The following is a 25,990-nucleotide window of genomic DNA, read 5'->3' on the forward strand; positions in this document are numbered from 1 at the left end:
CACATCTTTAGCCAGCAATTCCGGATGCAGTTGAGCTGATTCATTGATTAGATTAGTAAACATCTTAATTGAATTAAAAGCCAGAACAAAGCTCTCCGTCTTGGGTTTGTCTCTTTACTTGTCCCTTCGACTGTGACATGTTGTTTGTATTATTGCATTATCATCACTGCTCCGATTTCCAAGGGGACGAAAATAGCCACATTTTTGTAGATCTTTCCGGATGTACAGCACAATAATACGTGCAATATTCATACGTTTATGGCCATAATTCAATTACCCAATGTCATTATGGCACACTATGACAAAATTCTAATTGTTAGCTATGTCCGCAGTTTGATCACTAACACCTGCAGTGTAATTACATACACATGCTGTTTTTTCCACAAGCAACAGTGATGCAATGTAATGATATGAACAGAACTCTGCTGATGACATTAACATGGATGTTAATGTTCACTGAACCCATATGTACCCCTCAAACTCAAGACGTGACCCCCCTCCTCTTGTTTGTGGTGTTTCAGGTGAAGAGGCTCCCTTCTGGAGGATCTGGGGTGCCGGACCGCTGCGTCACACTGTCAATACCCCCACCTAACCCCCCTTTCATGTCCCAACCTGAGGTCCACCATGACCAACAAGGCCAACTGCCACCTCAGCCCCCGTCGCAGGCCCAGCTGCATCCTCACTTCATCCACGCCCCGTCTCAGTTATACCCCCACCAGCAGCCGAACACGGGCCTCAGCAGCAGAGCGGGAGAGCCTGCTGTGGTGCATTCTCACCGGGGGTCTCCTCTCCACCTGTCGGCTGACTCGGCTTGCTCTTCGTCATCTCTGCCAGGTAGGGGTCCAATGTTACCCCCCCCCCCCCCCCCCCCCCCCCCCCACGACTATGCCACAGTGGGGAGAAAATGTCACCCTAATGTCACAAGCACTGGGACGAGATGAATGGCAGGCCTGACTTCCAGCAGTTCTCCACTTGAGGTGAATGTGCTCGAGGGAAGGGTTGGGTAGAAACAGTGGGCCAAGGTTGACACACCGAAGTTAAAACAAACAGAAGGATGTTTTCGTAGTGAGATTATATGCAAAAATCCAACAGATACACTGTAGCATTAGTGTTGGTTTTAAGGCAAATGTTTGAGCAACAAGCACGACACTTGTGACACATTCAGATAAAACATTTTGATAATACAACCACCAACTAAAGTAAACAAACCCTCCTCGGCACGATGACATGGGGAGCATTACGTAAACTAACTACTAAAACGAATTATTGTGGAAAAGAAAGAAATCATCAGTTTTCCCACATAACACTTTTATGCGTATAATATTACAAGCTATTCACAAGACTTTGTAGTACATTGGAGTCTTACATCTACATACTGCAGCTCTATTTAATCCATTGTGTGTCTAAGTTAAACAAACAAAGCATTTTGACTTGGAGATTTGTTGTATTACTTCATCATTACAGATACCTAGATGGTCTGGTTTCAACATGCTAGTTTTTAAAACTTTTTTTTAGACCTTTGTGGACTTTGTGTGTGTTGGGCATTCCAGAAACATGCATATTTCTATGGTCAGTATTTCAAATTTAGCATATAATTTACAGTTTTGTTCAATGATTCATCACACATTTCTGTTCACTGTCTTGAATGAATGAATGATACAATACTCAAATGCAGGCCATATTTGTACTACTTTTTTTCTGGAGGCACTGGGACACAGAATGAAATGATTTTAGATTGCAGGTGAACTATTGCAGCGAGTGCTTCTTGGCTCAGAAGGGTCTTTCTGTGTGAAGCTCGCTTGTTTCCCCCCCGCATTTGTGCTATTTTCCTCCGGGTGCTCTGGTTTCTTGCTACAGTCTGAAGATATGCAGGTCAGGTTGGTTTGAGACTTACATTCCCAGGTGTGAATATGATTATTTTTCCATGTTTTAGGTCTGGGACGGGCTGGCGCTACTTTGTTTTTATTTCAGTGCATGCTGGGATACGCTCCAATATCATCCTGCATAGATTTATGTGTCCATCAGATGTTCCGATGTGGTTGCCCTGCTTATCTGGTGGTCCAGGCAAGGTCATACCACAATTGTTAGCACATCATGAGTTGGCTAATCACTTGTTAATAGTAATGAGAATCCACTTCCTCATTTCCAAAAACATCTTATTCTTGTTCCCCACCTAAGTAATCCAGCATCCTGGCCTTTGCCTGGAATCAAATCCAGGCTCATTTGGTATTGATCTACTACAAAGGCGACTGGCTAGCTTCTTTGTTATTAATACATCCCCCCTTTTTTTTCCCTTTTTCTCTTTTTTTGCACGCACAGCTCATCTTTATTTAACAGTCCTCAAAAGTTTCTGGGGTGCTCTGCTTTAAACATCACACAGGCTTTTTAATTACAAATGAGTTGTGACAGGTCTGCTGGGTAGCACCCTGGCCCATTTTAAACGTGATGCCGGCTGACAGCTTGGCAGTGTTCTCCCAGCACTGAAACATGTGGAAGAAATTGGTCTTTTACATTTCACAGCTTGTCGCTTCCTCCGCCGACTGACCTGTGACCCCCCACAGAGATCCTAACGCCCACAAGGGAAGTGTCCCCAACGAACTGACTGCCTTTCCAGAGGGAGGGAGGAGAGAGAGAGAGAGAGAGAGAGAGAGAGAGAGAGAGAGAGAGAGAGAGAGAGAGAGAGAGAGAGAGAGAGAGAGAGAGGGAGGGAGGGAGGGAGGCACTCACTATGGGAGATTTATGTTCTGCCACACAAGGCAAAAGGTACCACGTCTTTTCAACACACACAGCTGCAGACTTTGGCTCACACACACACACACACACACACACACACACACACACACACACACACACACACACACACACACACACTCGCAGCCAGGTAGGGAGGTTGCTTGAGAAGTGAACCCGATCCGTAAGAGAAATAACAGATCAAAAGGTGTCCGCACAACACCTCTTCCACATCGCTCCGTAAGCCGAGCTGACGTCTGTGCCTCATTTGCATACAGATCTGTTCATTTTGCATTACCTCTGGAGCGAATTATGGCATTCAGATGGGGGAGATTATGTCAAGGTTGAAGGGAGTGATCGGACGGACAACTTTAACCTAGCCAAAAAAAAAAAGAAAAAAAAGAAAAAATGGAAATCCAATTCAGCGAGGAGAAGAACAAATTATCCCCTTTCCTCGATCCTCTTGTCAAGTCTGGGGGTTTCAGACGTTTCCTTCCCATTTCATGCCTCTGTGTTTCTGATGCGTGCACCGCGCCGAGATCACTCTCTCTGCGCATGTGACGCCGGGCTTTTTTTTCCTCATTACCCGTTTGTCTCAGAATCAGGACAAGTATGTGGAGACCTCTTGTCATGGCGATAACGTACACACAGCAGAGCTTGACAGTGAGAATTTAAGTTTGTATTCCTCGGGCCTTAAGTTAATTAATCCCCGTAGAAAAATCACGAGTGCAGCGAGGTGTCTATTACAGAACAAAAAACCCTGACATCCCAATCCCAGATACAACCTGACAAGCTTTTGATGAAAAAAAAATCAGAAATATTACATTAAGGCTTTTAGTGCTTGTTGTGATTGCGTTGATATTCGAGTGTTTCAGATTAACGTGCCATTGGATGATAATTATCCTGATTTACCTCAGTCGATCCGTCCAAGCATGATGGAGTGTATTTGGTGTTTTAACGTAGAGATTAGCTAGAGGCACACTGGGTTAAGTGACCTTTCACATTAACTGAATGATCCAGTTACATTGGGTTTGTTTGAACCCAAATGACTAATTAGATTAGCTTCTTGTTTCATGATCGCCTTTAGTGGATCACCATGAGCACGCCGAGGATTCTGCCTTTGCTAAATTACTGCCTAATTTTCCTGCTTTTTTTGTTATTATTATAATGATTTTTTTTGTTTTACCTATGCAATGTAACATCCACCCCTTGAGCATGGAGAGTGATTTCCAGGATTCCTCATCTAATGTCTCCTTTGGAGCGCTGCCCTGCACTTTCAGGATGTGCTCCGGGCCCGTCCCAGTCATCCGAGTTTCAAACCACAACGTTACATCATACCGACTCAATCAGTTGCTCTCTGCATCCCGGCGATTAATCCAACAATGTCCGGATTCCAAATGGATGGATTCACCCTTTGAAGCCTGTTTGCAGAGACTAATGTGTAAAACCTCACAGTGGGTGTGGCAAAGAAGCCTAAAGGATTGCATGCGGTGGGACAAATACAGAGCATGTGGGACATATACACCATCGACAAGCGCTCACAATCCCTGGTCTTTGTACATGTTTGTATGAGCGCCTGTTATTGTCATTAAAACGCTGCGGATTACGAGAAAATAAACTGTTGCGTAAAGTGACACCGAGTCCTCATCGTATCATAGCAACCCACACACGAGATCCGGGCATGGACTCGGGGGTAATCCGCGAGTCACGGACCTTTCGATCCCTGTGTAACTTTGACCAGTCATCAGGCAATTAGGGGCCTAGGTGAGCAAGAACCACCATCCCAGCCTGGTTGCATCACACCGGTAACACAGCGATGGGGTCTCGACACTGTTGCGGCCCCTCAGGCCTTTTCTCTTCTCCTGGCTTGTTTTTTGTGCGCAAGCAGTAGAGGAAAGAGGTGTATTGAGTAATGCTTTTGCGAGGTACGCTCATTTGTATTTCTCCCCTTTCGAAAAGTGTTTGTGCATGTATGCAAGTATCTACATATTAATATCTCCGTATGTATGCTTTTCTGTGTGTGTGGGTGCGCTGGATGAATGTGTGTGTCCGCTGGTCTGAACACAGCTCAGAGCACGGGGGGGGATAACAAGGAGTTTGTTGTTGGCCTTGAGAGCCCGGAGAGGCTGGAGTTGTGGCAGCTCCAGCGCTCGGAGTTCACAGACGTAGCCCTCAGCTGTCGAAGCTGTCGATGCTGCCTCCGTGCTCGTTGTGGTTCCACAGCGTCTGCACGTTAGCAAGGGGGGGTAATGAGTGTGTGTGTGTGGTTGTGTAGTCGAAGAAAGCATCCTTATCCGCGGTGGTCCAATTCTGTGAGTCCACGGTTGCTGTTGTTGTGGCTAGTAGAGTGTGTGTGTGTGTGTGTGTGTGTGTGTAGATGCTCATACTGTTTGCATACCAACACGCACATATAATATTTGCCCAAGTGCACTTCTACTTAGAATTTTAGCAATAAACTGTTAACAGTGCACTACAACTTGAACAAACAATAGTTGATTTGAATGTTTTAAAAGTTAGAAATGTAGAATTTTATGATTTTTTTTTCTGTTTGAAAAAAAAAGGAAAACTGACCAACTCCTCGCATTTTGTATATTTGGCACGAAAGGGTCTCTGATTGTGTGTCTATTGATACGATACACCCTCATCCTCTGTGCTTTTCTGTTTTTGACATTTCTTCACGTCAGTCATTTTTCATTTTTTAATGCACTTTCAGTGTGTGTAAAAAATATATTGTGTTCAAGTCCCGGCGTTAAGATGTGATTACACAGTCTAAGCACAATATTTGACTAATGCAAGATTATGTGGAATTTGACGCAAAAGCGAGTAAACAGTTATGTAATGTCATGAAAATGTCAAAATATCAATTATTTTATCCCTAGAACAGAACAAATATAACCTTATCACCTTATAACTGTAGGCACGCCACATGTTTACCAGCAAAGCGGTGGTAATTAAAAACTACATCTGTGTTCTGATGAAATTTGATTTCAGACACATTTAAAAAAATAGCAGCGAGCAGACTCTTCCTGCCATTTAAGTCCATTTTAGCTGTCAGAAGGATTTCTGATGTGTCGCCTATATTTAAGTTATTATCACTGATATATTTAATCCCGCAGCAAGAAAAAAATTATATCATCGCAGAGGTTTCCATATGTATCATATGGATGTGACTGGTTCCACGGGGGGAAAAAGTTTCACATAGTGAGATTTTTACATGTATCAAGCTAAGGTTTACTTAATTACAACCTCCAGGCAATGCAGGAACCCTTTTTTAAATTCTGTGAATGTTAATATGCTAAATAATGCAGATCTCCGACTCTTCAAGCATGAGACACACATCTGGCGGCTTAACATTTAAATTACAGCAAAAAAAAGGAAAAAAAAAAAGAAGAAGAAGAGTGAGACAGATAGAGAGAGAAAAGAAAAAAGAGGGTTAGGATGGAAAAATACTTCAAAAGTAATTTTTTTTCCAAAGAAGAGAAGAATGGGAAAATGTATTACAACCAAACTTAATTTCTTTTTCGATTTTTCATCATTTCTAATTGCATACATTAGAGCGATAAGGCTGGGGAAGGTTCAGCTCTGAGATTGCTGGAGACAGAGATGATGTGCTCTCTCACTTCACACTCCTGCCTCTCTGTGAGGAGTGAAATCAGCCCTTATTGCTTTTGCAAGTCACAATACAGCAAAACGTCCTGCTGCCTGCCTCAGAGTACGAGACACAAAAGCAGCAACACTAACAGTGTGCATGTTATTTCTAACAACATATTTTACATCAACAGTTATTATTATTATTTTGAGTGTCATTTCAAAGCTGTAAATTTGATCAATTTAAGATCATTTTAAATTATTTTATGCAAAAAATTAATTTGTATTGTTAGTTAATTTAGTGTCATAATTCAGAATGCACTTTTTGGTCAATTATAAATTATTTTCAATTATTTGATTTTTGTGATATCTCATCTTTTAACAAACAGTATCCACTAATTATTTGGATTTTGTTATATAAATAACACTCCAACCACCCTTGATCCTTGATCATGATTGCCAGATGTGGTTTGCAAAAGAAAACAAACATGAACCTCTCTTTCACATTCACTGCACATGACTTCTCTTTTTTGGGGACGCAGGGAAGAATTCCTCCTCGGGAGCCATTTCTGGAAACGCGGGAGAGAAAAGTGATCCATGCAGGGAGAAAGCAGAGGGTGGGACTCGCTACAAGGTAACGCTGTGATTTAAGGGGAAGTGTTCCCTCCCTTTGCACCGAGCACCCTCTCTGCGTTCCCTTTCCTTTCCTCTCCATTCCCATCCCACCCCTACACACACCTCCTCGTCTTATTATCTGAGATTTGTCAAAATACATTTCACACTAACAGGTATTTTTCAGCCTTCAAAGCCAGTTTTGATCTGCTTGACAAGCCAAAGCAGCTCAAATTCTGTGAAATCAGCAATGCCAGCCAGGCCTCCCTTTTTTTCAGTTTTTTTTTTTTTTTTTTTTTTTCAAGACGCTCTAAACGCCTCTTCCTGGGCTACAGAGGAATTAAGCTAAATTAATCAAAGCCTGCATGTTACCTGCCATACTTTGAAGTGGTAATTGCAAAATTACTCTGTGTGCTGATCTGGCACTGCTGCCTCCTGGTCCGCCCCTGCCATTGTGCCTCAGCTGTGGCCTTTTGTTGTTGTGATGCTACTGTTGAGGTAGCGGGAAGCCTGAACAACATCAAGCCTCCGTCATCACACACATAGACATCCTCCCCTCCCGCCCGAGCCTCGATCCCTCCAACTATTTATTCTTACTAACTTCCTTCTACTGATGCACAAGCGGCTCTCCAGACCGCCATTAATCAGTGATGACCCGTTAAATAAATGAGTTTGTTGATATGAGGTTATATTCCTCCGCAGCCTCTGTAGACCGTGTTTTTTTCCCCTTCTCCTCTTGGCCTTTAAAACCTGGCTAACTCTGTCAAATGTCGTGGTTGGAACCCAGTTGTCTAATGATTAAGTGGAGTGATCTCCAACCTGCCCCAGCCTGGGAGCGCTAGGGATCAGATTTCAACCCTTCAACCTGCAGTGCAGGCCTAATTAAAATGAATTTTCTCCAGGCGACCACTTTGCCCACAGGGCAGGAATCCAGCTATATACTGAATCTGCTCTTAAGGTATTGCATTAAATTTATTGTGGGGAGACACCGGAGAACATTGTGGTTTATATATCTCCTGCATTTTTTTTTTTTCTCTCGCTGCTTTCTTTCCCGCTCCTTTCCACCTTTTTATTGTGATCATCACTCTGGAATCCAAGCTTGCTTTGGCAAAGATTGCCCTATGAAAACGGATGGGGCTTTTATGGGGCCCTGCCCATTTACTACTTCCTGGGCCCAGTTTATCTCAGAGGGAGAGCGAGAGGGAGCGAGAGAGAGAGATGGAGGAAAGGAAAAGATGAAAAAATGGAGAGAGGTAGAGTGAGACGGGCTAAAGGGAGAGAGAGAGAGAGAGAGGTTTCTTATTCCAACTGTGGATCTCATTAACATACATCAGTGAGTATTTCACAACTTCAAGCAGAAAGGCACTAAGCCCACCCAAGGGCAACACAGGCAGGGCTGACAGGGCCAGGGAAAGCAAGCCGTGAACATGTTGGCGGCTTAACAAATAATATCTGCTCCCAAGTACCTTGGTGAAATATTTAAAACCCCACTTCCTAACTCCATTTGACTGTGTTTATGACGATGACAGTAAACGACTTGTGTGGAAAAAAAAAACAGTGCCAGCTGCTCAGATATCACATATTTAACGCCACCGTCACCATGCGCACACGCTTCCCCAAATGAACTCAACTTGAATGATGGCATGCCGTATGCGATTTCGCCGTCATTCATGTCTCGCGTCAATTGAGGCGCGGTTTGAGATATAGGAGAGGCTCCCGGAGTGCCGCGCCACACTGTCACTGTCACCATGTGCATCCCCCAAGATAAATTCAGGGAACCTGTTTCCTGCTTTGATTACAAATGACATCCGCGTGTGTTCGCCCCGATTTCTGCTCCTCACAGAAGAAGCCAATCAAGAAGACAAATAGCCGCGGCCCCAGCATGAGCGGCGGCGGCGGCGGCGGCGTGCCGCCTCGGCAAGCAGGCAAACAGAAGATGCAGCCTTCAATGGAGAACCTCTCCACGGAGGAGATGGAGGAGTATACATTCTCCCTACAGTAAGTCTCAACCACTCGTTATCCTGCCTCAGTCTTGGAATTCAAACGTGGGAAAAAGAAGAGAAGGAAAAACGTGGGTGACAACAGGTTCCTGTACCTCACCACCAGACAGACGCTGACAACTAAATGTGCCTAGAACCCCTCCTGTGTAGATATAGTTACAGTAGTCACATGGCTTTCTTCAAATCCAGTTTGTGTCTGCTGTAGCTTTAACCTCACTTTTAATTTCATAACACGAATAAAAACGCTAGTCACACTGTGTGAGAACTTTGTTAGAAAGCCGCAAAATAACATTTAAATGCAATGCTTTTGTATCAAATTTCCACTTTCTTCAATGTAGACGCAAATGCAAAAAAAAAAAAACTTTGCGATTTCGACCTTTGAGACAAAAGAATCAGTCTAATTCACACTAGTTTGGTCTATTGCACGGTGCCAAACCATTACGTCACTATGTGGTTTATTTGTTTCCTCTGCGCAACGAAATGCAACAAAGGAAGTTTGGGAACATTTGTTTTCCTCCTCGCTGTGGCTTACAGCATTTGATTTTAATGAGAAAACGGGGATGTATGAAATACAAACAGAAAGCAGGAAGCACAGCGTTTCAAACACCTCGGCCAAACGTGTTAAACGCAACGTGGTGCGGCGCTGTGCGCGCCCATGGAGCATCGCAATAGGCTAAAAGCAAAATTGCTTATTTCAACAAAAAAAAAAAAAAAAAGTCACAGGTATTTGTTTTTATTTGAACGTCAACTAAATTAAGGGGAGGGGATTAGCATACACTACTACACTAGAGGGGAGAGAGAGGGAGACAGTGTGTGTGTGTGTGTGTGTGTGTGTGTGTGTGTGTGTGTGTGTGTGTGTGAGGGAGACAGAAAGAGAGAGAGCTCTCCCTGGAGATTTAAAAGTACCCATGTTTCCTCATTTCTGGGAGTTGGTAATTTATAGCTGCTGGTCACATATTAAACAAGATCAGAGACTACTCCCTGACATCTTCTGAACATACTGGGGGAATTCAAATGATTACCAGCGTATCCTGCCAACAAATGACGACACAGGGACTATCTTGAGGGAGAGTGAATACAAAACGAACACAGAGACCCAGGCAGGCTGCACACAAAGGGACACAATTAAATGGTTTTCACGATTATTCATAGTGCGGCTTTTTCTTTCTTTCCTTTTTTTTTTTTGTACCTCTGAGCAGTCGCCGAGGTTCCGTGCGATTAGACACTTTCTGTCGGGTATAGGTGCGGATTGTATTGAGTCGGAGCCCCGGCGGTTGCCGGATGCCCTGTGAAGGTGCTGCTGCTATTGATTTTATCTTTACAAGCACACACGTTACAGTATCTCTGAGCTGAAGGCTGCTTCTCTTTTTTTTTTTTTTTTTTGGTTGTTGTTGCCCTCACCTAATCAGAACATTAGAAAGATACGGTGCCAGTTTTTTTTTTTTTTGCCTTTCAAAAAGAAGTTAAAGAGACTGCAGTCTCAAAGTCGCACCCCCACCCATCTCCCCCCCACTGTGCTGTTTGACTTATTCTGGGATTCTCTACATTACCTGAGGACTGACAGAGACACAGACGAAAGCAATTGTTTACTGTATTTTTCTTTCTTTTTTTTTTTGTATTATTATTTTATATGCCGTAGTGATGTCATCTCCATCTCTTCTGGCATTTTGAGAGCTCTGTGTGTATCTGTGTGTGCTTGTATGCATTCATGCACATGTGTGGGAGTGTTTATGTGTGCATCGTCTCTAGACTGTGTCGGTGTACAGTGTGTGTGCGCGGGAACGTCTGCGCATACGTGTGTTTTCTGTGGGATCAGGATTCATACCGCAGTGATTGAGGGATATTACTGCCATCTATTGAGCCACAAGAGATTGAGCTCATTGAGATTTTTATAGGGCGTCCCGGTACAGATGTGCAAATGCGGATGCTCATGCATTATTAAGTGACTCAATGCGATTCAGTTAGGATAGTCTGAGAATCACACAACATATTTAATGCAATGCTCCCAGAACGCCACCGTCAGGAACGCTTTATTCACTAAGTAGAATACATGTAATGAAATGTAGTGGAATGAAGCAGTATGTACAGCACCCATATATCAAGAGTACATCACATGTGTGTAGCTGCAGGTGTGACCTCAGCGTCTAACTTGATGCTAAGAATTCAAATTGTCTTAAAATAAATATAGCTACATGTACAATAATGTATTTAATGTATCTCTAAGCTCTTTAATCTGAGTTCAGACTACCAGAACTACTAAGAAATACATCCTTTGGGAGTATTTATATATGGTTTTACTTTTGAAATTGAACATTTTTGTTTCGGTGGGGCCAGGATCAGCCTTTCTCTGCATTTTGAGAGTTAGAAATTGTATGATGTTCTTTTTTTAAATCGTTTTATTTCGAGTACCCGGTCGAAACTGTAAAAAGCACATCTGCCGCCCTTAAAAAACAGCCATGGTACATGGAATCATAATAACCGTAAACCATGAATTACAATTTCAAAGACAACGCAACGCACTTTTCTTTTTTTTTTTGCAAGTATTGACAATGCAAGTCAATTCTGGGCAAGTGAAAACGAATATGAAAACAAGCGCCGAATGATTCTTCTGTTTTTTTTCCCCTTCCTTTTTGAGTTCCTCTGCTGCTGCTATCTGTTTGAACACGCATGAAAGGCTCCCGCCGACCTTCTGTCTTATTTGATGTCTACAAGTGTAATCTTAACCACCTTTTTTCTCACAGAATAGCAGTGAGCAAAATCAAAGCACCTGATTCAATACAGCTGTTGTAATTCGATAGGTCCAATTTAATGCTTTCGGATGGTGCGGCAACAACTTCTAGAAAAGGTAAACATACTCAGACTGAATTAATTTCACACCTTAGAGGGTACTTTAGCAGTACTTTACACTAAATGTTACTTTCACCAGCTTGGATTTTAAGCTTAATGATATACATATTGTATTTATATATCAGTAAAAGTTGATCAATTGTTTTGACAACAGGGAATTTGCTCCTATCTGTTGTTACTCATGCAAAGTTTGATTCCGTGGTTATCGACAATTGGCTTTAGCATTTTGTCTCACCAATGTCACCCAACTTTTTCTTTTTCTTTTTTCCTACTATGGTTTTGAGGAGAGAATCCGGTTTTAATCAAACTCATTCTCACATAGCAATTAGATCTAATTAGTCCAATTATCAAGATTCTAATTACATTGAAATATACCCCCTAAATCTCATATCAATTATAGTATGTGTGACTTGTCCTGATCAGGAGACATGAAGAGAGAAAGAGACAGACTAAAGACAAAGCTGGAGAGGAGGTAGAATAAAAAGAGCATCCACATCCTCCGGAGGCCAAACGACTGCAGAATCGTCTCCATCTGTCCCCAGAGCTTTTATTCCAAAAGACTGTTTGGCCATTTGGGGATAAATGTCACTTAACCTCTTTTTTTTTCATATTCAGAACTAGTTTGTTGCTGAGAGTGATGTGATGATTAGTTACATCCTTGTTTTCTGTTTCAATTAGATGAGTGATCACAATAAATAACATTTTGGGTTGAGAGCTCGTTAGTATAATATATAATAGTTGGAATTAAAGCTGTAGAACAAATAAGGTGGAAACAATTATCACCTGTGTTAAAATGCGGCCCGACCTGTGGCAGCACATTCGCTCAAATGCTTGTGTGTGTAAAGACACACACACACACACACACGCACACACACACACACAAACAGGCACAGACCTGCACAGTGTGTCACTATAGTGGTGCAGTATGGCTCTGTAGGTGCACTGGCAAAACATGCGCACACACACACACACACACACACACACACACACACACACACATACACATGTACAGCTTGTTCTTGTTGTGGAGTCAGAGGGAACACACTGACCTAATTTCCCCCAGTTAGCTCGCCTCGTTGGGGACCAACAATCCTCTCCGCCCGTTTCCCCCGACCGAGCCTATCAGAGCACTCACTCACTCTGTGTCTCTGCCTCTATCTCTCTGTGCCCTCCATCTGTTTGAGTCTGCACACCCTGCGTACGCACGTGGAAGGTTAGCAGCAAAGTGTATACGGTTACATCGTTCCCCGGCTGCTCAGCTACACAGGATCGTGTGCGGAAGACATCGGATGACATGCGCCCCGCAGTGGCGCTCCTTTCCCTCAAGAAGAGCCGTAAACTATCACGGAGGGATCGGCCTCCGAGTGCCGTACACGTAGCGAGAGGAAAACCACCTGAAATAACAGCGAGTTCCAGGCTGTCAATCCCCTGCATACTGCAGCTCCGAATCACAACTCGGTGCAAGGGTCAATCAATTCTGATGTAATGCTGGTAGGAGAGGTGGGTGGAGATGGCAGTGCTGTTCACCCCTGGGTCTCTAGTGCTTTCCTGTGCTGAGGGGGCAGGAATGTGTCTGCGTGTGTGCGTGCATGTGTGAAAGAGAGAGGGCCCCTGGCTACCGCGGCCTGAGTGCACATGTTAGGGGTTTCTGCAGCCAGACGCGCCCTGGGTCACCTCGGATCTCACAGACACACAGAATCAACGCGCTGCCTTCTTTATGGAAATGGGAGCTGTCAGCTCGCTGACAGGCTAATGTTGCAATATGATTGGCTAATCTGCAGTGATGTGGCCGTCAGTCAGAGCTGACTCCGGTCCCATTGGTGGTCCGGGTGAAATGACTGCGTTTCCCACAGACACGTAAGAGGTGGAGGAAGAGGGGGGGGGATAGAGAAAACTGACAGGAGCTATATGTGAGAGCATATGAGTGATTGCGTGTGATTTATGTGTGTGTGTGTGTGTGTGTGTGTGTGTGTGAGAGAGAGAGAAAGAGAGGCCAGAAGTGACGCTTCCCTCACGCTCTTCTTTTTTCATCTGTAATCACTCGCTCTCCGGTCTGACATGAACATCAAAAAAACATCTCCAAAGTCAACAAACAACTCCCCGAGAATTTAAAAGTGGATTTGTACACGTAGATGCATGTTAGCTAATGCACTGTAGCACAAACACGCACTAACACACTGTGCCCTGTGCAAATAAATATGAACTTTTGGAAAAACATCACGGAGTGGCAGCTCTAATAATACAACTGACAAGTAGTAGATGTCGATGCAATCAGAATTTCATTCTATTTGTGTGTATATGAGCATGAGGTCATCGGCACCTATTTTAGCCGTGGACAGTTCGCAGCCACTGACAGCAAAGTTTGCATTTGTGTTACACTTTAAACGTTCCCTTTTGAGGCACGCGTATGTAAGTCACACTTGCTCAACAGTGGTAGCCCATATATGGTGTTATTCCAATCCTCATCAGAAGTCATTGACACAACTGATGATGGATTGAGAAGTGATTTGAGCTACAGTCCAATCTGCTGTGTTGGGTGGCATTTCAGGTCATGTCTCATAATACATATATTTTTTTGTCCTTCAGCCAATTGATTGCTTAATACACACACACAAAAACACACACACAATACGTGGTTAGTCTCTCTGGCTCATAATTGTTTCCTCTCTCCCGATAGTTCTGTCTTTGCCTCGCTTTCTCTGCCTCTAATTTCCTCCATCTTTCCCTCCTCATTCTCTCTCTCTGTCTCTATCTCTCCTGTGACAATGTCCTGCAGTTATGAGGCAAGGTCAGAGGAGTGAAAGCCATTTAAATACTGATGCAACTCTCTGGAGGCCCTTACTCAGCCTCCGCAGCACACTTCCCTGTACGCCTCACCCAACTCAACGAATGCAAAGATCTCCTTAAAACATTTATGCAGTAATCACATGTATTCCACATCTACTGGCATCATGTTTTGAGTATTTTCTCATTACTCCCCCCCAAAAAAAGGTTTATAGAGAAAAACAACCTGTTCTTCATTGTTGAGGACTGTGGTGGTAGCTGTAGTAGCTGTGTGTGTAACGAAGGCCTGGGAAGTCCCTGTGTGTTTGTTGATCCCAGGTGCAACTGCATTTCAAATGTTTCCACCCGAGTTTATGGCGCACCGAGGGACCTGCCATTTCCATGTTTTCATCCCCTCTCGTGCTAAGTCAGGCGCTCCATAAAAACGCCACATGTTGCATGGCAATGAAACGGCTACCTCATGTATACATGTAAACTATTCCAAGGTGTGTGGGGAGGCCAAAACACATTCTTGGAGGAGGGATTTTGATTTGGCTGATGCAGAAGGCACACAACTGGATTATCACTCAACAAAAATGTGTGTTTTTTTTGAATGGTCGTTTGGCGAGTAGCTTTTTGAGGTTTGCCGTTAAACAAAGACTATTAGTGTGTTGGACTGGAGACAGCTAGCCAGGCTCGGTCCAAGGATAACAAAATCCTCCTACCCACAACTTTTAACCTCATTTCTGAACACGTTTGTTGAATCCATGCAAATAAAGAATACATGATGGGGTTTTGTTCCAGACTGTTTCTTGGCACAGTACTTCCTGTCTTGTCCTTGTCGTGCAGTTGCCAAGCAACTAGTGGAGACTCTAGGAAGTTACTTACAAGCAGATGAGTAGATCTCAGTCGATCACTTATAGATCAACAGAATATTTTGACCCTAACAGTATCATCTTCCAGAATTCACATCCCAAAGTTTTGGTTGCCCATGTAAAAAAATCCCACATACCCTAAATTGAATATTTCTTGCCAGACCAATTGGTTTTACCTCAAATATGATATAATCACCAATGCAACATTTCATGAGTTGGAGATTCTGTGGCAGCGTTGCATCTCAACCTCTGGTGATCAACAGCACAGAGCCCTTTTGGTCTTTTCCATTGCCCTCATATGCTCGTTTGCATGTGAGAACCTCCCTCGCATTGTAAAAATGAGCAGCCAAGTATTAGTCAAACATGGATTCCTAATTAAGTGGAACATTTCTTTTTTTTACTGCTTCTGATTACGCTCGCCTCCACTCCTGTCAGCTGCAAATAATTCTGATAATTTGGCGGTGCATCGTGGTACTGTCTTAATTACATCATGATGGACTCCAGTTCCTCGAGCTGTGTCACTATTCCATAACTCTCTTTTAACAATACCCCAAATACCTGCCACTGTGCTCCCATTTTTTCAATGAAAGTCATTTGTGCATTTTTACATTGCCAGGGTCTCTGTAAAACTCTGTGCTTATAAAGCCCCCAAATGGTAACGCAATTTCCCTTGGAACAAAAGAGAAAAAGAGGGAACACAAAGTTAAACTGAGGCATTTTTTGGTACTTTTTGGTGATTTACTTTAAGTATAAATAAAACTTCCCACACAATGATATAAAATGACTCAATTATCTCAAAGCCCTGCAGGCATATACTGCTGATCTGTTCAACCTGTGTTTATGCACACACACACATTCAAGGTGCTTTGGAAAATAATATCAGCTTAGTAACCAATCATTATCATTTAATACATCTTGTGGGAAAGCGTTTCTTTGTGTTTTCCACTTTGTGAGGTTTCGTAGCTTCCTTATATTTGCCCACCTGTGCAAAGCCCTGCTTGCTTGCCAATCATTACGTAAACGTGTGTACTTCTGCCTAACTGCAATAAATAGGCAGTTAAAGCTTCTACAGTGGGAATGACTCGAGCATCTGCACATGATTTATAAAGTTGGATTGGCACACGTACGGTATGAATGTATTTGTTCATACTAATGCAACACAGAGATAAGGTACATTCAGTAGAGTGCAGATTTCTGTCAGGTGTGTCTGCAATGACTACTACTGTAATGTTTGATTCAGGGCTGCTACTAACTAATCATTTTTAACACAGTAATATGTAAATAAGGGTTTTTATATTACTTTCAAACATGAGGTTAGGTCCCCATATTCTTACAGTATAGATGAGTAGTAGTCAAATGATTAGATGGTTGTTTGGGAACATTATTTGATATCTTAAATAAAGATACTTATAAAGATATTATAATAGAGTAGGATATTAAAATATGCTCCCCATATTCTTACACAACAGTGTGGAGCTTAACAGGATAAGCGGTGATCGATAATGGATGGATGGATGCATGGTGACCTATGGTGATTGGATGAACCACCTGTCAATCACACTCTTGCCAAAGCCAGTTGGGAGGAAAGCAAAAACACCACCTCTAGAAAAGCCTTCAGTGTCCTTTTTTTGGAGCCGCCATTGTTGCTTTGAACAAAGAATCACTTGGAAAATGAGAGAAAAAGTCAAATGTGCTGTAGAATGACTTTAGAACTCCTACAGAACAGAAGATGGATAACATGGCCATCTGAAAGTTATGTTCTGGATCATATTAACATTTAAATGGTAGTTTATCAACGAGAGTGTTTTAAATAGGCTGCTCTCGGTTATGTTGTGGAAACACAGTGAACAGTGAACACTAAGTCACATCACATAGTAGTGCATGCAGGTTGGATGTCATTACAACTTAAGTGGCCGAAAACTCCAAACTCCTTGGTGCGCAGCTACAAGGACAAAATATTTAAGAAAATAAACGTTTCCTTAAAATATTGACGTGACGTTACACATGTTCACAGTTGACGTCATTGTTTATGCTGACTAATCACAATGAATACAACCCACAATTGCTTAACCCCCCTGTCTATACCACAACTGTATTCAACAGTTTTTCACTCGCATGGCTCACAGATATGCCCTCATTTTATACTATGAAGATTTCTGCATCGTCTCAGCTCCATCTTTATTTAGGCTTTCCGTCTGTTTGTTCCATAATACACATAAAGAAAACGTAAAGTTGATGCCCAATCCAAAGGGATGGGATAACTATGTCCCCGACAGCAGTCTGTGTACTCCTATTAGCTGTTAGCACTGACATACTGTGCACAACAATAACAGGGAGCAAAATGTTTTGAGTCAGCAGTTAGCACTTAGGAGGATGAGATTGACAGTATGTGATAGGCAATGAAAGGTGTTTTAAGAAAGTGTGAGTCACTGGGAGGTCCTTGAGCAAGCGGCAATGCATAACCACTCAAAATATTCTGCAGCTTGGTGCAGCAGTATGTGAGATTAGCTGTGGACAGACACAGAGATGCACACACGCACACACACACACACACACACACACATATGACCAAAGTCATTATTTCCTGGTGTTGAGCACTTAATGTTTTTCTTAATTAGTGCTCCTTAATGTTTGAGCACTAATATGGCATGTTTCTTTCATATTTCAACATCTTCCATTGTTGTATACAGTAAAACATAATTATAAATCTCAGGTGTGATTAAAAATAGTTAAACAGTTAGTGATATGAACTTGTGACAACATCCTCCAACACTTAACTAAGGAATCAGCAAAGGCTATGTGTTCTGTTAGTTCGCAACTTGAAAAAACACAATTTCCCTCTTTTTTCCCAACAACACGAAGAGCCTTGACAACGCCTCAGAAAAGGACAGATCGCTGATACTGTCGCAATCCAAAAACAAATGCGTTATCAGCATTCTTAAAAAAAAAGTAAAATATGAAATGTAAACAAAGACGTTGGTATCTTCAGTTTCATCTCTCGACACCTCAGATAATCACGCTTCAGTAATCACCACAACGCTTGCGCATCCGGGCCACTAAGAAAACAATCACATTATCTGTCAATCTCTTAAGTCTATTTTCACAGTGCATCTCTCGCTGTCTCCGTTTCCCCAAAAGCGAACCATTCTTCGACTATGTGGGAAGAGATCTGCGCTTTCAGTGCATTTATAAACAATGCCGGTGGCCCAAATAAGAAAGTGACAGAAAAATAACTTAATCCTCAAAATAAAGGGATAAGTCCAATACTTTAAGTGGCCTTAGACTGGAGGGTGTAAGCCATCAGGGCAACGCAGAGGGCTTCTGAGGGTTACCTTCGCTCCCCTCGGCCCCGGAGCCTTCTCTCTATAAATCTATTTTAAATGGAACACCCCACTGTACTCCTCCCCCCCACCTCCCCTCCGTCTCTCATTACCCATGCCGTCGTAGAGGTTTAATACTTGCCCGTACTTGCGATTCACTTTGCGCTATTTTAAAAAAAGCAGCGCCCCTGTTTTGTTGCCATGCCGTACAACAGTGAGGGACGCAGCCTGAGAAAACCGGTCCTGGAGATGGTTCTCGCTGTGACGGTTGACAGATTTACACTAGTTAAATCTGATTTACAGGCTTTGGCACTCCGTCGCAAGGTTTAAGGAGAACGATGAGTCCTTTTGCGACGTGCTTTGATGAGACGGGGAATGAACAACAAACATATCAAAACTGAGATAATGAGGGAACATCTTCCCCCAGATTTCCCAGAATCGTGTGCTACAATTAAAATATGGTATTATGTGCCAATGTATGCCTGTTGGAATGGTTAGTTTCATCTCGGGGGCCGCTACGCCACATGCTATCAGCCGTTCGGGGGACAAGCTGTGAAACATTCTTCCTTCCTGCAAGATAAAAAAGCCCCCCCTTCCCCCTCTTTTTCCGTATTCCGTATTCTACTTTTGTAATTGGAGGTGCCATAATGAAATCAATTCAGTGGTGATAACAGATTTCACATCATGTTACCAGTTTCCTTTGAAAGAGGCCGCCGCGCGACGACGGCTAAAAATATTCCTCTTTCATGCATCATCAATATCTTCATTATATGAAAGATGGGCGTCAGGTTGTGTTTGCTGTTTTCGTTTAATGTCACTTGACAGGGTAGCATCTTGCCTGTGACACGTGGCTTTTTTTTTTTTTTTTTTTTTTTTGTCCGCTCGGTAATTCCACATTAGCAGACGTGCAGAAAAGCAGTTTCGTATCGCACGGCGAGGCAAGTCGTGATGAAGGCTTGGAACCGAATGGAAGTGCCTTTGACAAAATTATAAGGAGGCAGAGACGCATTTGTCCTCGCATCATCGTCTTTTTCAGTTAACGTCACACTTGTCTGGTAAAATCTTCCATAAACACGTCCATGACAACGGAATTGCACACTTTTCAATATCGTACAGTCACAGCAAAACTTATTTTTGTTGCAGTGACCTGAACACCGACACATTTATGTATCTCCTGTAAACCGAAAGTGTCATCCGTGGCTTATTTATTCTAAACGTTGAGTGTATGTATTGCCATTGGAGGCTGTGCCGTCACATTATAAAGAGCTGAGTTTGTTCTTTTACCACCTCTGTTCTCATGTAACATTAATAGCCGACTAAAAGAAAACAGTAAACAAGCCTTCAGATGAGTTAATTTTCATGAAATAAAGTAGCAATAGATGCAATGTTATTCTCCCTACATGCATGCTGCATATACTGTATTGAATAGACAGCATATCATTGACCCCACAGAGGAAATCGCTGTGGATCACGCGCTGTACTTTTAAAGTCTCAACCAGCGAACTGACCGGTAACTGACTCTCACGCCAGATGTTTATCCTCTCCGTTCGAGTTTATTTCAGCCGAGCTATGAATATTTATCAGCCTAAAATGTTGACTGAGCATTTTTTCTGAATGAATCTCGAGTTCTCCCATGTGTGCTGCGTGCAACACCACCGCTCTCGTGTGCGCCCGCTAAGGAACTTGATAACTTCAAATAATTTAACACTTCAGAGAGTGTACCCACCTCACAGGAACAGGGAAGATACGGCCTCTTTTGTTTTTAAATGCAGCTGTGTGATGGCTCGTGTTTCGGCAGCAATATAAGCAGGAGACTGCACAGTGTTGCATTTTGATGCAAGTCTAGCCTAATTATTTGGTAAGGGGAGAGGGGGGGGGGGGGGGGGCAATACAATTGATTCTGTTTTTTTCCCCGTTTTTCGTCTTTAGGCAGTGTACCATTTTCCCTAGATACACACTACAAAGTGAATTCCAACTGTGCTCTGGGACACAGTGGTGAGACACAGGGATGTCCACAGGCAAAGGCCTCGAGTCCCACTCTGTGATGCTAACCATAGCTCTACTGTACACACCTACTTTAGCCCTGTCTAATTACCGTGAGCCAGACGATTGGGGTCATCACTGTCTGCTCATGTTGACATGCTCAAGAATAATAAATGGATTTCTATGCACTTTGTAAGTATACACATTAATTTGCTATACACACACATACACACACTTTACCGCATTGTACGTGCTGTGTGTGAGTTTTTTTTTCCATTCTAGGATGTTCAAGCCCATTGTAACATATTTTGAATATTTCTCTCCTCTCCACTGTTCCATCTGTGCCCTCTATATGAAAGGGAATAGTTGAGCAGGCCTGACAAAGGGCGGCACAGAGGAGGCAGAGGTGCTGAGGGAAGCTGAGCACTGCTGGAAGGGATTCCTATCTGTTTGTGTGTGTGCATGTGTGAATGTGTGTCAGATTCACCACTACATTTCCCTACCTATTATTTATTGCATGCATCTGGTGGTAAGAATGAAATGCTTTTGAATGCTATACGTGTTACACGGGACGGTATGTATTTGCGCTGGGAATTCAAACATGAATACATAAACATGACATCTAGCGTTGTGACTATTTTACCACTGCTGGGGTCTACATGTTTAAATAATATTTACTGACATTGTCACCCGTGTGCAGGAACTATTTAATCACCCTGTTGTGTCATCTGGCTAAAAATATTAAATGCAAAATATGAGGGAAAATTGGGGCAGCGTCAGTTCTAAGACTTAAGGATAACACTCATACAAATAATGTGTTTGAAAAACGATTTGAATAAATATTATTGACAGAAGAAATTAAAAAGTAAAAATTTAATCAATGGTGTGTTTGATTCGCCTCCGTCTTAAAACAGATCAGCGGCGACTGGATCTGGCTCCCGCCCCTCGCGCCTGTCCGAGCGAGCCCGTCTGGTCCTCCGCATGCTGCCGTCCGAACTAGGCCTGCCGTTGCCGTGGCAACAACAGTCGCATAGTAGCTGGCGTTGCTCCGTTCGGCAGCTCGGCCTCATTATGCTGCTGCTGGCTTTGATGTGGTTTGTGAGGCTCTACCTGCATTACTGCAGCCAGTGGCTCTACCTCCAGGCCATAGCAGTTCCTGTCAACAAGTGAGTTTGCTTGCTTTGATATCACCCCGTACACACACGCACACACACACACGCACACACACGCACACACATGCTCACAAAGAGCAGAACTACATAGACACTTTTTGAGCACACGCGTCACTGCTGACAGAAATGCTTTGCACACACATGCAAAGTACGGTTGTGGAATGGGATGCGGACGGGTTAAGGAGCAGAGGAGAGAAAGAGGATGTGCAGTGTGTGTGTGTGTGTGTGTTGGCAAACACACACACACACACACACACGAGATACGCCCAAATCATCTGTTTGGAATCCCCCCATTAACATTTTAACAAGGCTCTCTCAATATTAACAGACCATTGCTGGAAGAGTTTGTTGATTTCACCACATGGACTTAACTCCCAAAAGGCTACATTATTGGGAAGGAATTTATTGTTATTATTTGGTACATAGCATTGATAATAAACAGCAATAAGATACCACAGAACTGTTAAATCACATCTCGATGGCATATGGTGTTGATTTAATCCATCACAATAAAACAAGCTGGCTGCAAACATGCATACAAGCAGGTTTTTATTACAATAACATGGGGGTGCAAATATCACGCGTTAAATCATGGAAAGTGATGGAGGGAGGCTGGGGGAGAGAATAAAAAAACAACAAAGGATGGACTGAGGGGGCGGAGGGGAGGTGAAAAAATAAAAACGCAAAAAACAGAGGGGGTCAACGTCGGATGACAACTTCCACATGTCCAAATCTGCTGCTCTCCCTCCGAGCATTTCTCTCTCCATGCAATGGCCAGAGCTGGTGGTGCCCAGTGAGAGAGAGAGAGAGAGAGAGAGAGAGAGAGAGGGAGGTCAAGTGACAGTCAGAGTGGCTAGTGTGATGACAGGCCTCCCTCCCTTCTTGTTTTCATCTCACTCTGTTTTTTTCCTCCTCTCTGACTCTGCCTCTCTTTGCCTCTTCCTTCCCCACCCTCGGACATCGTGGACAGCAAAGTGTGCCCAGGAGCAACAGAGTCCCCAACGTTGCTCCACTAACCTATGAACTCTCCTTTCCTCCATCCTTTTTTTTTGTATTTCTGTCTACAATGACATAAGTAATACAACAGTAATGCAATCACTCTAGTATAAGTCCTGTGTTTAAAAGTTGGCTTAATGACATTTTTTCGTTTTTTTTTTTATAAAAACACTTAATGGAGTATTAGTATGAAGTAGCAAGTGCCTTGTTGTAACTCAACTTCAACTTTTTATTTGTCAATTTCTTCCATGTACCACACAAAAGAAACATAAAGTGTACAGGCACAACAGAAAAAACACACACTTAAAACACACGTAAATGTACTTAGTTAGTGTTTTTAGCCCAAGTTATGCTTCCGCGTCAACACAACGCAAGGGGGCTTATGGACCCATTACGTCCTTGCGGACCCCCCTTACGTCCACCGCAAGGGCCTGACGTGCACCTCCCAAAAATCCTAGACGCACGTCGAGGCAACGCAACACCAACGCAGCGGCATTGGCTGTGATTGGTCCGCTAACTACATCCGCTGGAGACCGCTTTCCGGTTTCCACTCATAAACACCGCCATTTAAACTTTTAATACTTTTATTGTTTGCACCTTAGCCGGAAGGTAAACAAATAGGCTATAACGAGGCTAACGACGATATACGTCAAGAGTCTCGGTCGGTCGGTCGGTCAGTCTTTACAAAAAACATAGCGCCCTCTACCGGTGTGGCATTGAATTGCATTTCGACACGTAAACCCAACGCAGAACCATCACGGTCTCCAAGCAACTGCGTGGCCATTGTGTGGCTATTGCGTGATCACTACGCGGAAGCATAACCGAGGCTTTAGTGTACCATAAAGGAATGATTCCCAGAGATGACCACCACCGTAACAGTCCAAACACAAAGTACTACAGTAGTTGGGCTTTGGGATGAGGATGGCCAAAATATCTGTCGTTTCACCAAATTAACATCTTATGAACAAAATAAAGCAAATGAAATGAGTAAGAAAGTAAAATGTATTTATATAGTGCTTTTCACAGATACAATCACAAAGTGCTTCACAGTAAACAAAGTGCAGGTAAAACCAAACAGCATCAATGTTATAATAAAAACAAAGCAAGAAATACAGAAGTATGATAACCAAATATACTCACTAAACATGAACATTAAAGACAGAAAATACAGTTCTCTTATTGACTCCCTAACAGAAAAAGGGTAGAAGGTTTTTTCTATTTACACTCAAACTAATTCCAGTTCACAACACGAGATCGGCTTCCGACCAATCACCAGCCACCACCTGCAAACTCATCGTAGAGAAAAGACACACAAGCAAGAACAGCACCTCCCTTAGGCAGGGAGGAAAAACAGTACTTAACTCTACACACAAATACAAATACACAGTATGATTCATGGTCATAACAGTTAGTTTCCGCCACTGATCAAGATTCATATTGCCTGGCAATAGCGCTGCCCATGCTCAGAACATTACATAAGTACCACATGCAGCTTTGAAATTTCAAATGTCATATTTAAAGAGACACCAAATTTGATTTTATGTGAAATGATGACGTCAATATTTGATAGGGAATGATGTTGCCAATGTCAAAATGCTGTTACCGTTTATTGAACTAGAAAGTTTCATCGTATTATATCAAGATTAAGCATAAATGAAATATTCTCCTGTCATTCTTGGAATGAGATCTAACAGTGCAATTTATCCGGAATGTAGAAGCCCAGAGTGTTAAAAAATAAGAAGAAACTTCCGTCTGTACCGGACATTCAGTGTAGTAATGTCTAAAAGGACTTTAAAAGGACGTTTTGGAGGGTTGGATCTGTGCGTTAGGAGATTTGCCTCAGATAAAACACCAATGGACCTCCACTGTCAGATTAATGGACAGAATCTGAGAGAAGCTTGACTCTTGGAGCAAATCAGATGGAAATTAATGAGCAAAAACTGGACCTCTCCTCCTCCCCCCCACTGGCTCTACCTCCTCTTGACTGATGGGAAGATTAAGGAACTCATGAGGCTTGCGGTAAATGCGGAGTTTTACTTTCAATAGGGGGCGAAGAAAAGCTCTCTCAAGTATCAGCACAGGTGTTAACGCTTGCAGCTTCTGTCGGGTTTAGATTTGTCTTCTTTTTTCCTTGATATATATAATTTGATCGTTTTCTTTAAACGTATCACATGTGACCAGTAAGGAGGCACATACGAGTAAAACAGCCACTTACAATGTTAATTGTCATCAAACTAATTAAATCTGATTGAATCAACCACAAACAATCTCACACAGTATGTGAATCGCTGGAACCAGATGCCCTTGAGGTGCAAAATGTCACAAACAAATAACTACACGCATATTGACACGTACGCACACACTTCGCATGCCCACATCACAGCGCGTCGCCCGCCTTCTGTTTCCTCCCGCCAGATTCCAGTTCCACGCACACACGGTGGATCTCGTGTACCAGAGTTCTCTGCTCCACACCCGGGAGGAGCTGGCGATGGTGGTGGTGGGTCCCCTGACCTTGAACGCGGTAACGTTCCTGCTGGTTCTGATCAGATGGGGCTGTCAACAAATATTTGGCTCACTCCCTTCCTTCACGTCAAAGTTTATCATGGCTCAGGGAGTGTGGACAGTCCTCGACCCCCTGGCGGTCTTTGCAGTGGACGCCGTCCTCGGGGTAAGTCACTTAAAAATAACTTGGACACTTGTGCACTTTAAATAGGAGTTCACTTTATCTTGGCAAAGTGACTTTAGATTACAAAAAAAAAAGGGGGGGGGGGGGGGGGGGTGAGAAAGAAAATGTGCAAGGTTAGATGGGTGTCTTTTTTTGTTAGCGGCTTGGATTTTGTCAGTCAGGATGATTAAAATGGTTAGACAAAGATGTTGTGATGTTTAAATTGGATCCTAGTGTCTGACCAAATAATTAAATAAAATGTTATCATAATTATCAGGAAATTCATTCTGATTTTAAAAAGTCAGCCATGTGAGATGTAGAGCACACACAGCTGACCATGTGAAGTCCTTGAGCCATCATGTGACTTGATAAATGTCCGTCCTGGGCAACAGCTTTCCCATATTGCAGATGTCCGGCCTCATCACAGTTCTACATTTGT

General features: G+C 42.9%; 1 protein-coding gene across 1 annotated transcript in view; it reads left to right on the plus strand.

Annotated features, from left to right (window-relative positions):
* The window catches only part of ofcc1 (orofacial cleft 1 candidate 1), a gene marked incomplete at its 5' end in the record, with an annotated part of 167,169 nt that overhangs the window by 112,841 nt on the left and 28,338 nt on the right, over window positions 1–25,990 (plus strand). The window contains 5 exons of the mRNA XM_084033662.1: window positions 522–834; window positions 6,861–6,952; window positions 8,774–8,928; window positions 21,633–21,884; window positions 25,302–25,554. Of these exons, the coding sequence (XP_083889788.1) occupies window positions 522–834; window positions 6,861–6,952; window positions 8,774–8,928; window positions 21,633–21,884; window positions 25,302–25,554 (1,065 nt within the window). The remainder of the gene's footprint in view (window positions 1–521; window positions 835–6,860; window positions 6,953–8,773; window positions 8,929–21,632; window positions 21,885–25,301; window positions 25,555–25,990) is intronic.

The sequence above is a fragment of the Eutrigla gurnardus genome, assembly GCF_963514095.1.
Source record: "Eutrigla gurnardus genome assembly, chromosome: 18".
Classification (NCBI taxonomy): domain Eukaryota; kingdom Metazoa; phylum Chordata; class Actinopteri; order Perciformes; family Triglidae; genus Eutrigla; species Eutrigla gurnardus.